The sequence below is a fragment of the Saccoglossus kowalevskii genome, chromosome 2 (genome assembly GCF_978046115.1).
Source record: "Saccoglossus kowalevskii chromosome 2, keSacKowa6.1, whole genome shotgun sequence".
In the NCBI taxonomy this organism is placed as follows: Eukaryota; Metazoa; Hemichordata; class Enteropneusta; family Harrimaniidae; genus Saccoglossus; species Saccoglossus kowalevskii.
The window spans coordinates 37,501,659-37,516,913 of NC_140642.1; the positions used below are offsets into that span (position 1 = coordinate 37,501,659).

Sequence of the window (15,255 nt, forward strand, 5' to 3'; positions counted from 1 at the left end):
GTAATATCGACAACACGGTTAAAAATATAGAAAAAATGAGCAAAGGTGTTGGAAAAGTCTTATACATTAGCAGATTATACCACTATGAAACCGTGAAATGATAAACAATCTGATTACAAAGTAGTGAAAAGTGGTTGCAAAGTTAGCAAAATTACATGGAAATGTGACCTATGTTGTTATATTATCGACACCCATAGTTAAATGTTCGGAAAAGTGAATTAATATGTCGTAAATGGCCGTTTACTAACGTACTGACTTTCGAAGCATAGATTGGTCAGAGGTCAACTTACGAAAGACACACGTGAAACGAATGGCAATTCGAAACACTTCCAAAGATAAAATGGCCGCCAATTCGAATAAAATTCAAATGATCCCAGTAGTCGAGTGATCATGTGATGGACATGTCACAGAAGTTAAGATCAATAGTGCGTGCCTCGTAATTGCATTGGAGACTACATGAGCTAACAAGCTTGTTAAATAGAATTTTTTTGGTTCCGAAACAAACATGGAAAAGACATGAAGTATGTTTTTGTATTGTTATTATTGAAATGTAACACCTTTATAGCAGAAAGTCGTGCTGGTTATTTTGATAATTTAAGTTTATAGAATGTTTAAATATTTGCACGTATTTTCAATGCACAACTCCCTCTTGCGGTCGGCTATAGTGGATGTCAGCTATAAAAATTGCGTACAAAGCTGTACAAAGTGAGTGCAAAGTTGGTAGAATAGCGTGTATGTTTGAACTAAGTTGTTGTCATATCTAACCGTAAAATTATAAAGTACGGAAAGTGAATAAAATGCAAGTGAACGTCTCGTATATTAGAATAGTGCCCTATGAACTTACCGTAGCATGTTCTAAAACATCCTAAAACGATAGGAAAAGCATTAGAAAAGTAGGTGGTTTTGCTAATACATTTTACCTAAGTCATTGTAATATCGACAACACGGTTAAAAATATAGAAAAAATGAGCAAAGGTGTTGGAAAAGCCTCATATATTAGCAGATTATACCACTATGAATCCGTGAAATGATAAACAAACTGATTACAAAGTAGTGAAAAGTAGTTGTAAAGTTAGCAAAATTACATGGAAATGTGACCTATGTTGTTATATTATCAACACCCATAGTTAAATGTTAGGAAAAGTGAATTAATATGTCGTAAATGGCCGTTTACTAACGTACTGACTTTCGAAGCATGGATAGGTCAGAGGTAAACTTACGAAAGACACACGTGAAACGAATGACAATTCGAAACACTTCCAAAGATTAAATGGCCGCCAATTCGAATAAAATTCAAATGATCCCAGTAGTCGAGTGATCATGTGATGGATATGTCACAAAAGTTAAGATCAATAGGGCCTGCCTCGTAATTGCATGGGAGACTATTTGAGCTAACAAGCTTGTTAAATACATTTTTTTGGTTCCGAAACCAACATGGAAAAGACATAAAGTATTTTTTTGTATTTTTATTATTGAAATGTAACACCTTTATAGCAGAAAGTCGTGCTGGTTATTTTGATAATTTAAGTTTATAGAATGTTTAAAAATTTGCACGTATTTTCAATGCACAATTCTCCCTTGCGGTCGGCTATAGTGGATGTCAGCTATAAAAATTGCGTAGAAAGCTGTACAAAGTGAGTGCAAAGTTGGTAGAATAGCGTGTATGTTTGAACTAAGTTGTTGTCATATCTAACCGTAAAATTATAAAGTACGGAAAGTGAATAAAATGCAAGTGAACGTCTCGTATATTAGAATAGTGCCCTATGAACTTACCGTAGCATGTTTTAAAACATCCTAAAACGATAGGAAAAGCATTAGAAAAGTAGGTGGTTTTGCTAATACATTTTACCTAAGTCATTGTAATATCGACAACACGGTTAAAAATATAGAAAAAATGAGCAAAGGTGTTGGAAAAGTCTTATACATTAGCAGATTATACCACTATGAAACCGTGAAATGATAAACAAACTGATTACAAAGTAGTGAAAAGTGGTTGCAAAGTTAGCAAAATTACATGGAAATGTGACCTATGTTGTTATATTATCGACACCCATAGTTAAATGTTCGGAAAAGTGAATTAATATGTCGTAAATGGCCGTTTACTAACGTACTGACTTTCGAAGCATAGATAGGTCAGAGGTCAACTTACGAAAGACACACGTGAAACGAATGGCAATTCGAAACACTTCCAAAGATAAAATGGCCGCCAATTCGAATAAAATTCAAATGATCTCAGTAGTCGAGTGATCATGTGATGGACATGTCACAGAATTTAAGATCAATAGTGCGTGCCTCGTAATTGCATGGGAGACTACTTGAGCTAACAAGCTTGTTAAATACATTTCTTTTGGTTCCGAAACAAACATGGAAAAGACATGAAGTATGTTTTTGTATTGTTATTATTGAAATGTAACACCTTTATAGCAGAAAGTCGTGCTGGTTATTTTGATAATTTAAGTTTATAGAAAGTTTAAAAATTTGCACGTATTTTCAATGCACAACTCCATCTTGCGGTCGGCTATAGTGGATGTCAGCTATAAAAATTGCGTACAAAGCTGTACAAAGTGAGTGCAAAGTTGGTAGAATAGCGTGTATGTTTGAACTAAGTTGTTGTCATATCTAACCGTAAAATTATAAAGTACGGAAAGTGAATAAAATGCAAGTGAACGTCTCGTATATTAGAATAGTGCCTTATGAGCTTAAGTAGCATGTTCTAAAACATCCTAAAACGATAGGAAAAGCATTAGAAAAGTAGGTGGGTTTGCTATTACATTTTACCTAAGTCATTGTAATATCGACTCCACAGTTAAAAATATAGAAAAAATGAGCATATGTGCTGGAAAAGCCTCATATATTAGCAGATTATACCACTATGAATCCGTGAAATGACAAACAAACTGATTACAAAGTAGTGAAAAGTGGTTGCAAAGTTAGCAAAATTACATGGAAATGTGACCTATGTTGTTATATTATCGACACCCTTAGTTAAATGTTAGGAAAAGTGAATTAATATGTCGTAAATGGCCGTTTACTAACGTACTGACTTTCGAAGCATAGATAGGTCATAGGTCAACTTACGATAGACACACGTGATACGAATGACAATTCGAAACACTTTCAAACATTAAATGGCCGCCTATTGGAATAAAATTCAAATGATCCCAGTAGTCGAGTGATCATGTGATGGACCTGTCACAAAAGATAAGATCAATAGGGCGTGCCTCGTAATTGCATGGGAGACTACTTGAGCTAACAAGCTTGTTAAGTGCATTTTTTTTGGTTCCGAAACAAACATGGAAAAGACATAAAGTAATTTTTGTATTTTTATTATTGAAATGTAACACCTTTATAGCAGACAGTCGTGCTGGTTATTTTGATAATTTAAGTTTATAGAATGTTTAAAAATTTGAACGTATTTTTAATGCACAACTCCCTCTTGCGCTCGGCTATAGTGGATGTCAGCTATATGGTCGTCCAAGTGTTTCAAAAATGGCTAGATTAAATCGAGGACGCTATTTTTATTTCGTGCACGATAAAACTCATTTGGGTATGCTGAATTTGTATTCGACAACGCTAAATTTTCATTGGTGCACGCTAAATTTTCATTGGTATGAGTTAAAATTATCGAACATGCTAAGCTCCATTGGTAACGTTAATAATATGGCTCCAGCTAAACTTGGATTCGATAGTGCTGAAAAAATCGAGAGCGCTAACAAAAATCGATAGCGCTAACAAAAATTCGATAGCGATAGAAATTTTCTAGGGAGCTAATTATTGCACATAAAGTTAAGGTGTCTCAATCTTTAACCCGGAAATAATATTTGTAAATCTAATCATTGTGCTGCCACAAGTGGCGCTGCTCGTCTTGTTGGGCCATTGTTTGCAGCGCGCGTTTCTGAATGGAGCCGATTTTGAAAGAACTTGGGATGGGATCTCTCCTATCCCATTTTATTAAGGAAGAGGTAAGGGAATGTCGATTTTTTTACTAGTTACTAGTTATACTTTACGTATCAGGCGTAATTTCGTTTTGGTCACGAGCGAAAGAACTGCGTACAGAAGAACTGTCCGGACATCGGGACAAGATGTACGTTGTTTCTGTTACAGTCACTTGTTACCTATAACATGGAGCTAGAAAGCTCCATGCCTATAACAAGTCTTTTATTAACAATCGGAGGTCCGTACAGCCCCTACTACGCATAAAAATAGACTATAGTCCGATTGTTAATAAAAGACTTGTTATAGGAAACAAGTGACTGTGCTTTCTGTGTTTTTGAAGCAGACGTGTATAATCCCAATTTTAGTCACGGCGATTCCGATGAGAGTAGAATTATAATCAAAATGTTATTATTTTTACCAGATTTTAACTCATCAAAAACAAATAATTTCTTTAATTTAAAAGTATTAACGACTGACATGGGCACGGTTTTTCTGTAGATTTAGACTGTTGTTTTTAATTTACATTATCAAACAAGGGGTGTCAACAGTCAATGTCATAAAGCTGGCGATGTTATAAATGCCTCATTAATATACATTTTTATAAATCTGAATGAATGGTAGCAATCATATTCAAAATCAAAATGAGGTGCAGTTAACTCGCTCATTGTAATTGATGAGTGGTTTGATTTTCCATGGTGATTTAACCCCTTCCCTCCAAATAAACTGTTTGTTGAGTAATCATGACTTTTGGGGTATTTCAATACCAGTATTTCAATAAACAATATTATTGTTCAACTATATTTATTTACCTCACACAGATACATAAATACAACAAGTCATTGTCAATGGCATAGTTCCTGTCATGTTTTTAGTGACTGTCAAACAATGAAAAGCATAGTCAGATTATGTTTAAATATTGGGATAGTATTTAGCATATTAAAACAATGCTTGATCAATAATCAACGTGCACACTGTGGTGCCATCAAACGTGCCTAAAATACAGTTGATGACATGTTCAAATTTTGCAATTTTATCCACTGACAAGGCTGGAATGGTTGATTTTAACCAGTAACACATGCAAAAACATGTAAATGCTTCTTGCATTTCTCAAAAGTTTGCCAACTTTCTTTCAGAAGGAAGATTTCAGGACTTGCACCCATTTGAAGGGAGTCAAAAATTCATCATAAAAATTTTAGATACGAAATAAGTATAGATATGAAATAAAGTCACAAACATCATTCAGTCATGCTCTACTTTAATTTTCAGCTAGTTCACAAAACTAGAAATAAAGAGTACTACTTAGGATGCTGAGATGTTTGATGCAGTTATATTGCAATACATTACGTTTAATACAAAATTTTATTTACAGATAACCCCAGAAATGGTGTCTTCATTGACAGCCGACGACTGGCTAAAGATGGGGGTTACCATCGGAAAAAGATTAAAAATTATTGAGAGGTGTAGAGCTTTTGTAGGTGGGTGATCTTCATTCTTGTCAATCAACTGTGCAAGGACTGTTTACATTGAAACTGGTCTGAATTATGTATTCTTCTCTGACAACTTTGATAATTTTTCTCTAGAAAATGAAGAAAAAGGAGAAATTGAAAGAGAGGTTTCAAATATATTTAGAAGACGAGAGTCTGTGTCATGCCGTGCAACAGAAGCAGGTTTGATGGCCAATAAAGCCATTGATAAATTAAAGTGTAGTTTTGAAAGTGGTGTAAAAAGAAAGAAAGGCTTCCGTAAAGGCAGAGACAAAATCATCTCAGCCCCCAAAAAGTTTTGCATCTGTGAAAGAAGAGCAGAAGCGTCTTATTGCATTAGCATGTCCAGTAGACACAGATGATGATGATGACTATGATAGAAAAGTGACCGAAGACAAAATATTATTTGATGGAATGATGGTGTTTAAACATGATTTTAGTGAATCTGAAATCAGGGAGGAAATAGTTGAGCAACTGAGATTGAAATGTAATTCATTTACAGATTTTTCTTGTGTTGTTTCCTCTGATTTTTCCTTCACACGTGTAATTAACCGCAAAATACGTACTATTGATGGACACCCAAAGCTAGATGGTAAAGGTATCACCAAAGTATATCCCACTGGCAGTGTGTATGTGCAACTAAAGAAGGATTTCAGGGTTTTCAGTGTAAGGAAATATACCAGTAGTTTTTAAAATATATCTCTGTATAGATTAATTTCATGCAGTGTAGATTGTTATGTACCAATTATAATAACAAATACAATGTCATAATGACAATTTGTATTGCCACTGATTTTTTTCTGTGCATGTGTTTTTTCAGATAAACAGTGATGAGGAAGAACAACCTGATGGGAACAAAAAGATGAATGACGAGCAGATAAATGAGATAGTGGTTAGTGTGTTATATTGGTTTGACATAGTTAATTAATATGTATGCTATTATAAGTTAATAGCATCTAAGATGTAAGAATTCTAAAGTCACTAATTACTTTTGTTCATGTTTATTGGATTTCATCATACATGTTTATGTTTGTACCGGTAGAAGCCACATAGTCAGTCTGAAACATCTACTATCGACCCATCTACATCTACTGATACTTCTGGTACATCTGTTATCTCTTGTGCTTCTGCCATCCCTGGTCCATCTGTCATTCCTGGTCCATCTGCTATGCCTGGTACACCTGCTGTACCTGATGCATCTGCTATACCTGTCATACCTGGTACATCTGCCATACCTGGTACATCTGCTCTACCTGGTACATCCGCTTTACTTAGTACATCTGCTCTACCTGGTACATCTGCTCTACCTGGTACATCTGCTCTACCTGGTACATCTGCCATACCTGGTACATCTGCCATACCTTGTACATCTGCTCCACCTGGTACATCTGCTCTACCTGGTACATCTGCCATACCTGGTACATCTGCTCTAACTGGTTCATCTGCTCTACCTGGTACATCTTCCCTACTTGGTACATCTGCCATACCTGGTACATCTGCTCTAACTTGTACATCTGCCATACCTGGTACATCTGCTCTAACTGGTACATCTGCTCTACCTGGTACATCTGCTCTACCTGGTAAATCTGCCCTATCTGCCATACCTGGTACATCTGCTCTAACTGGTACATCTGCTCTAACTGGTACATCTGTCATACCTGGTACATCTGCCATGTTTGGTACATCTGTCATACCTGGTACAACTGCCATACATTGTACATCTGCTCCACCTGGTACATCTGCTATACCTGGTACATCTGCCATACCTGGTACATCTGCCATACCTGGTACAACTGCCATACCTGGTACATCTGCCATACCTGGTACATCTGCTCCACCTGGTACATCTGCTATACCTGGTACATCTGCCATACCTGGTACAACTGCCATACCTGGTACTTCTGATATGCCTGATCCATTTATATCGCAGGTATTTATCTATACTATATTGATATAGTACATAATTTATTTATTGTTAGCCAGTATTTAAGTACATATAAAAACTAGTACATGAAAGTATGCATGTATAAAACTAAGTGTCTGATCATGTTGTCCATTTTAGTAGCCTTGGCGATAGAAATTGCTTCCTTGTCCACTTACAATTATCACATGAGAGCCAGCTGTCTACAACTTTTAGAAGAACTATTGTTGGGCTTGACTAACCAATAATCACATAGCTCTTTATTGCTATGTTCACACGGCCATTTTTGCTGGCTCGATAAATGCTGTTATGTGAACGTAGCATATATTGTGATACAATGTGTGTTCATTTCTGCTAAGAAAATTCAGAAATTAAGCCTGTTTTAAAGCTGTAGTTTGTGAGTCAATTTTGGTTAAAGCCAGTGGTTGTTTCTGGCTACTAGTACATTATTTGCTTGATAACTGGAAGTCAGAAGGTAAATATCCATCTCTTCTATCTTAGGAAAAATTGTTGACATTAAATAGTGCATTTCCAGATATGCCAATAATGAAGATCAGGAAATTACTTGAGGATCAACGGGGAGACATGGACAGAGTGGCAAATTTCTTGTTAGATGTGACAAGTAAGTGGATAACCCATAAAAAAAATTCAGGATACCGTAACCTGGCAAACAACATATTGTCAGTCAGGTTATAACTTAGGTTGTATTTTCTCTGTGGTCAGTTTGGAAATAATAAATCAAACAACATGTTTGTTCATGAGAAGGCCTATAGACCATGTTTATTTTGAGTTTAGCAACCTAGCCATAGTATGTGCCAGTGGAAGTGAGTCACAAATTTTGGCTGTGTCTGCTGTAAATTTGACAGATTATTTCTATTATAAACTCCTGTTGAGAGTCAAGTACTTTCGATCTAAACAAGTGAAGTTGCATCTGCCAACATGCTTTAGTTTTGTTTGTGGTTGTTGTATCATGTACTTCTATTTTGTAGCCTCTGGTGAAGTTCCTGATATTGTAGTTTCTGATGATAGTGATGATGATATTGATCACTATGGGACAGTGAATATGAAACTTGCAGGTATGTTTTTTTGACACACCTATTAAATGCAGTGTTTTATTTGCATGATTCATCAATACTAGTATTTGTTTGTTGAAACATGATTACTAGGTGTTGATTTTATCTAAACCCTTTCAACTGTTGGGATTTATGAATGTAACAGTGCAACATCTGGTTGGAATACACATAATATGTATATCATGGATTGTGCCTCTGGTGTCAATGAGTGTACTCATGAATGTAACCTGAATGTAATTGAATTTTATTGAAAGTCTGTGCTAAGATTCTTCATTAGAGTGTTCTCTAAACATTCTAAAAATAATTTGCAATGAATTGATAGCTCAAAACTCGGTAGGGAGGATAAGTGAACATGTCAAATTTAGAGCAAGCAGAAATGTCAATATCATGATACTAGTAATTCATTTATTTCCAATACATTTAAAACATATTTGAGCTTTCTTTAAAATCTAATTTCCAATATTTATATCAAAATATTGTATCAGCCTTGTTGATGGCCATGTTAGTGTAACACACATTGTAATGGTCACTATCTAAGTTTTGATAGATTGAGTGCATGATGTTCAACTCCATATGACTTTAACCAGAGTTAGTAATCATTGTTTTAAAATTGAAACAGACATAAACAGATTGTAGTTAATTCTAGAATATGTGATCAATGTACACAAAACAAAAATGAAGATGAAAACACTCTCTTATGAATTGCCCAGCATAGTGTTATTACACATAATATGTTCCTGCAAATATACTAGCACTATGTCACTGTACAGTAACATTTAACAGTATTTTAACAGTATTGGTACATTGTTTTATTTATTTCAGATGACCCAATACAGGCATTATCATTTTACAGGCGAATTCAGAAAGATGACAAAGCTAAATCAACCAAATTTTTGATTGAAAGAGATGATGAGGATATTGATATAAACCTAATAAGCCTATACAAAGGATCCATAAATATGTCATCCCCATTGAAGGTTCGGTTTGTAGGTAAGTTAAGATATCCCATTATTCAGTTTCAAAAGGTATTGCAAATTGTGTTGATTGTTTTCATTTCATTTCATTCGTATTTGATATTCACTACATTTTTTGTCTTGTATCAATGTTTTTAATAGGTGAATTGGGAGTTGGACTTGGCCCTTTGAGAGAATTGTTTGACATTCTGAGTGATCGATTATCACATGGGTTTCATTTGCCTGATTTATTGACAGGTTAGTTCCACAGTATAGGCACACTGCTAATTAATGATACGTGAATGGAACAGAAAGTTAATTCTAAGTAATTTACAGACAGGTACAAACAAAGTTCGTAATCGCAATACAAATACAAAATCTTGAAAATGTTTTGGCCATTATTTATATTGAAAAAGGTTTTGGTTCAATTCCATGCTCAATTAGTTATTTTTTTCAAATGTTTTAATTCATTTTTAAGGCTTGTTTGGGTAAATTTTGAGACTGGGTCTTTATAAGAAACTCACAATGCACTAGCATACAACATACGATACCGATACAACTGGTCAATTTGGTACTGAGGACCTGACTGATAGATAAAGTGAAAAAATTAGTTCAACATTTCAACACAGATAGCAAAAAGCTGGTTTTAATCTAAGAATTGTGACTCTGATTCTTGCTGGAAGGGACACTATGGTACCAATTTTTCTCAAAATTGGAATTGAACTTTGACCTACTTTTACATGTCTCAGAATCCCAAAAAAATTAGACATAGTGTTTACATGGCCAGATATTTTTCTGAAGTTTTCTGAAAAGCCTTTTTAAAGCTTTCTTTGAGATTATAGATTGACAGTTGTACATGTACATGTTGTAATATGTAGATTAATCTGCAATTAGTTTATGGTGTTTCTAAAAGTACTGATTATAACATAGCACAATGTCTGTAAGTGTAAGTAAGTAAATCTTTATTGCTATCGTATCCCATTTGAGATCTTGACATAAAATACAATAAAGTCAGATACATGTAATAAAAAAGAAAGACAAAAACAAATAAAAGGAAATACTAAAAATACTGTAAATAAATTAAGTAAATACATATCTCAAAATAAGAAATAGTAAATGAATAATTGTAATACAATGCATAATGTAAATAAATTTAAATTTGTGTGTTTTTGAGGCAGCTGGTACTGAAGTTATTGTTTGATTTTCTGCTCTCTAAGCATAAAGCAAGTAATATGTTTTGAGATGTCTTTAATTATGTGATCGTTTTTATTATTTAAGATGTTTATTAATGTCTCTCCATGCATTTTATGTTTAGTAAAAAGGCTGGTTCTTTCTTTGTCATATAGCTGGCATGTAAACAGGAAATGTTTCTCATCTTCAATTTCTCCATGATCACAAACAGGGCATTTTCTATCAGAGATGGAGATGTTTTTGTATCTGCCTGATTCGATCTGTAAACGGTGGGCACTTACTCTAAGTTTAGTCATTGCAGCACGATATAGTGGATTTTTAATTATTTGGAGGTATTTCTCAAAAGAAAAATCAGTTTTTATTTCTCTGTATGTTCTCAATTTGTTTTTGTGATGCACGCCCTTATCATCATCAAACATGCATTCTTTACTTTTTTTCTGGAATTGCATTTTAAGTTTTTCTGTAATGTTTTCAATAACATCATTTCTGTATTTAATTTGTCAATCTTTCCAGATATTACTTTTCACACCAGATACCCAGTTTTGAGTGCCAGAGTCATGCATCTTTATACATGTACCTAGCTTGTATGCTTCGTATACTAATGTATTTTCAGGCATTTCTTGAACTCTCATCCAATATTTGATCAATTGTTTTATACCCTGTATTGTAAGAGGGTACCTCCCTAATTCAATTAAACATGGCAAGTTTGTGGCTCTGCTGTTCACATTCAATAAAAACTGGTATGGAGTTTTCCATGGGTGTTGTCAAATTCCAGAGCTGTTTTGTGTGTGCAATAATATCACTATCTGTATGGTGATTTCATTCTCTTTTAGGTGTTAGTAAAACACGCCTTTTTGATGGTCAGGACAACCATCTGGTTCCAACGACTAACTCAGCAGTTCTTGAGAATGAAATTATGAAAGTCACTGGCAGGATGATTGGCCACGGAATTTTAAATGGTTTGCCCATTGTATATGGTATATCACCAGCGATAACTAGCTATATGATTAATGGTGATTGTGGTACAAATATATGCATCGATGATGTACCAGACTTGGATGTTCGTGAAATCATAATTGCGGTATGCAACTTATTCTTTTTTGTAAGACAAGATGAATTCCTTTTTTCAGCTCCGCTCTGAACGAAGTTGAGCGGAGCTTGTAGTATTACTGATTGCCAGTTGGCGGCGACGTCGTCGTCAACTTTACATTTTCAACTTCTTAAAAACAAAATATATAGCTGTGAAAGTTTCTAGGAAGGTTCCTTGGGTGGTTCTCTCTCAGATTTGTTCATATCATGTCAAAATCTTAAATTCTCAATTTTTGGTGAATATTTTTGTTATTTTTGGTAAAAAGTGATATTTTCATCTACTTGTTAAAAACCGCAAGTCTGATTGTTTTGATAATATATATATATATAGGTACCTCAGGTAGACCTCTCTCAGATTTGTTCATTTTGTGAAGATATCGTTCTTCAGTTATCTGGTTTTGATAAAAAGTTATATTTTTCGAATTTTTGTTGAAAACAGCAAGTCAGACTGCTTTACTATACATATTGTTCATTTTCTAATGATATCTTCGGTTCTGAAATTGAAATGTTCATTGATAACAGCGGAGCTATCTCAGCCGACAGTTTGCTAGTTTTTGTGAAAAGTTTATATTGATATTATTATGAAAAAATATCTTGTTGTTACCCTTATTAGATGATTGATGAGGCTGACATGCCAACTAAAGTTATACCTGATGAATTAAGAGTGAGATGTCAACCACTGCTTGATCAGGCATCTTTACCGTTTATGTGTAAAAATAATATAGCATGGATTATTCACAGATTGCTTGTTCACCAGGTATGTATGTTGCCAGTTGTTAGTTGGTTTGTCAGTAAATCAACGATGAATCATTGATCAGTTGTGTGTGTAAAGTATGGATTCAAGTGTTATAGTGCCTCAGGGTAGTTGTTACTTTTGGTGAGTAAACAGTGCAAGTCATGCATTAAGCGAGTATGATGATGGACAGAACCCAAATATACATGGACTAATAAGCAGACCTGACATTCTTTCTACCAAGTTCTGTATACAAACATTGGTGAAGAAATAAAAAAAATGCTACATAATATTCCTTATCTAATCAGCAATACGTTATATTTTTAAGGTAATTGACAGCAGATGGTTTCCATAAATCAACTAAAAGATGGAATGCAAGAAGTAAGGTTGATTACATTTTTAAAAAACAATTCATCAGCCTTAAAACTGGTATTTCCATCAATTTCTTGTAAAGCTGTAAATACAGATGATATTTTGGCCTTGATAAAGTATGAAGAAGAAGAACTAGAAATGAAGGGGATCTTTGAGAAGTTTTTAAGAGGTTTGTTCTTCAATTGTTGAATTTTTTACTCCCATGTGTGTGTGTGTGTGTGTCTGTATGTATGTGTGTCTGCTGTTCTACTAATAACTCAAGAACCATACACCGGTTTTTGATGAAACTTGGTATATAAATGCCCTGAAATTATGCACAGATTTTATTACTTTGGGGTGAAAATCCCTGCATATTAATTACATAATTTGCATGATAATTAACTAATTTTTAGCTCTCACATGACTGTTCCACTGATATTTTGAGTACTGATCATCACATTTCAATGAATCTATGCAGACACCAATTAGTTTTTGGTAAATATTTATGCATAATAATCATTTAATTTGCATAATTAACCAATTTTCAACTTTCATACTAATTATTCCATCCCAATGCCACTTGGTACAAAGATGCTCTATATAGAAACCTGATTAGTTTTGGGCTCAAATCTGTTCATATTAATTCTCCAATTAGCATAATAATTCATAATTTTTTGGTTCTAATCACATTTCAATAAAACTTGGTTACATTGTGCAGACCTTGTTAGTTTTACACTCAAATCATTTCATATTAATTTTCTGATGTGCATAATTAGTTTTTCAGCTTTCCCATCAACATCTCAAGTACAAGTAATTTCAAATTCATTTTTAATGTGCCTCTAATGCTCTCAGCATGTGAGTTTTTTCAAAGATTTCTTTGATTTCATGTACGTCATCATGCAGTTTGGGCCAAATAAAAGCCAAATAATATATATCAAAAATATATCCCAAACTTGATGGTTTGAAATTTTGGAGCTGATAGACAATTCTATGATAAAGTGAGCCAAACATGGTTCAAACCATGACTTTCATATTGGTTGGGATGGCCATACAGATTCAAATGATTGAAAAATAGATTTGTCATGTAACTTGCATGTAATAGTCTTTTTGTCGAACTGTTCACAACCCCATGTTTATTAATGTTGTAATTTACTGACATTGTGTGTATCCTTGTTTGTTGTTGCAGACAAGAATTGCGATTTGAAGCAACTTGTACGATTTTGGACAGGCTGGTCCATGCTACCATTGGATGATTCATTATATGTCAACTTCCATAAAGAACGATTTCCAAAGTCAGCAACATGTCTAAATACACTGACATTGCCAGTTACATCAGATTATGAGCAATTCAAATCGATTATGTTGTTGGCCATAAGAGAGACCAATTTTGGTTTAATTTAACTTAGTGTTGCAAAATTATTCGGGATATTCAATTGTTTTCTGTCAGTTACTATCTTGCAGATGTGTCTTAGTCACAAAAAGCTAACAACAATTTCATTTACACATCATTTTTTTTGACTTGAATAAATAATATGGCTGATTAGTTACCATGTTAAAAGTTGTGTTAAATAAAATTGAGATAAATATATTTCACATGTCTTTGTTTTTGTTTGACTGTGTGTATACATACAAGCATGCCTGAAGCTATGAGACTCCTTTCACAGAAAGAAATTAAAAGTTATGTAATACAGAAAATAACAGTACTAGTGATTCTGTTTATAATAAAACATTTGTTAAAAAAAAAACAAATACAAACTTTAAAACTACCATACTAGTATATAAATATAAAATGCATGAAGCTCCAAAAATGAAGAAATACAATACCAGTACTATTTGGGAAATACTGTTCCACTAATGGCCACTGGTCACGAGAAAAGAAAGACTGCTGACACACCTAATTACAATACAAAGACCACATGCAAATGTGTTGAAGAGGTCATTATTATGACGATGTATTGTCAAGTGGGGCTAAATCCGAATAAACTTGATTAGTTTCTGGTTGAATTCAATGCATATAAATTACCTTATTTGCATATAAATTAACTGATTTTAATTATCTTCACTTTTCACAGATTTCAATGAAACTTGGTATATAGATGTTTTGGGATAATACAGTGTTAATTAGTTTTTGTTTAAAACCCATGTATAATAATGACCATTTTTTTAATATACTATTAAATAGATTTCAATGGTGCTTGGTACATGGATTTAATGGGATAATGCACAGACCTGATTAGTTTTGGGTTGAAATACATGAATATAAACCTAATTGGCATATAAATTAGCCAGTAGTAAAATTAATATTTTAACCAACAGCTCAACCACTCATCAGATTCAATGAAACTTGATACATGTAGAAGCGTAAGGATAAGCCATATAAATGTTCAGTTTAGGGTTAAATTTTGTCCTTACTGATTACCTAATTTGCATAAATTAACCAATTTAGTGGTGCTCCAAATATTTCGAGTACCTTTCATCAAATTTTATTAAAACTAGGTACATAGGTGCTTTTAGTTAATCCACA

At 33.8% G+C, this 15,255-nt stretch overlaps 1 protein-coding gene across 1 annotated transcript; it reads left to right on the forward strand.

The window, feature by feature from the left end:
- Positions 1-12,278: 12,278 nt before the first annotated feature.
- LOC146748979 (uncharacterized) lies at positions 12,279-14,132 on the forward strand. Its single transcript, XM_085505810.1, has 3 exons — positions 12,279-12,404; positions 12,720-12,921; positions 13,918-14,132. Exons 1-3 carry the CDS (start codon positions 12,279-12,281, stop codon positions 14,130-14,132), a joined length of 543 nt encoding a protein of 180 aa, XP_085361936.1.
- Positions 14,133-15,255: the final 1,123 nt, after the last annotated feature.

What these genes read in the sequence shown, in the direction of transcription:
- LOC146748979 (XM_085505810.1), top strand. Translation starts at nt 12,279, where the DNA reads ATGCCAACTAAAGTTATACCTGATGAATTAAGAGTGAGATGTCAACCA. An exon ending in ACAGATTGCTTGTTCACCAG is followed by an intron (nt 12,405 to 12,719) that starts GTATGTATGTTG and finishes GGTAATTGACAG; the next exon opens with CAGATGGTTTCCATAAATCA. An exon ending in CTTTGAGAAGTTTTTAAGAG is followed by an intron (nt 12,922 to 13,917) that starts GTTTGTTCTTCA and finishes TTGTTGTTGCAG; the next exon opens with ACAAGAATTGCGATTTGAAG.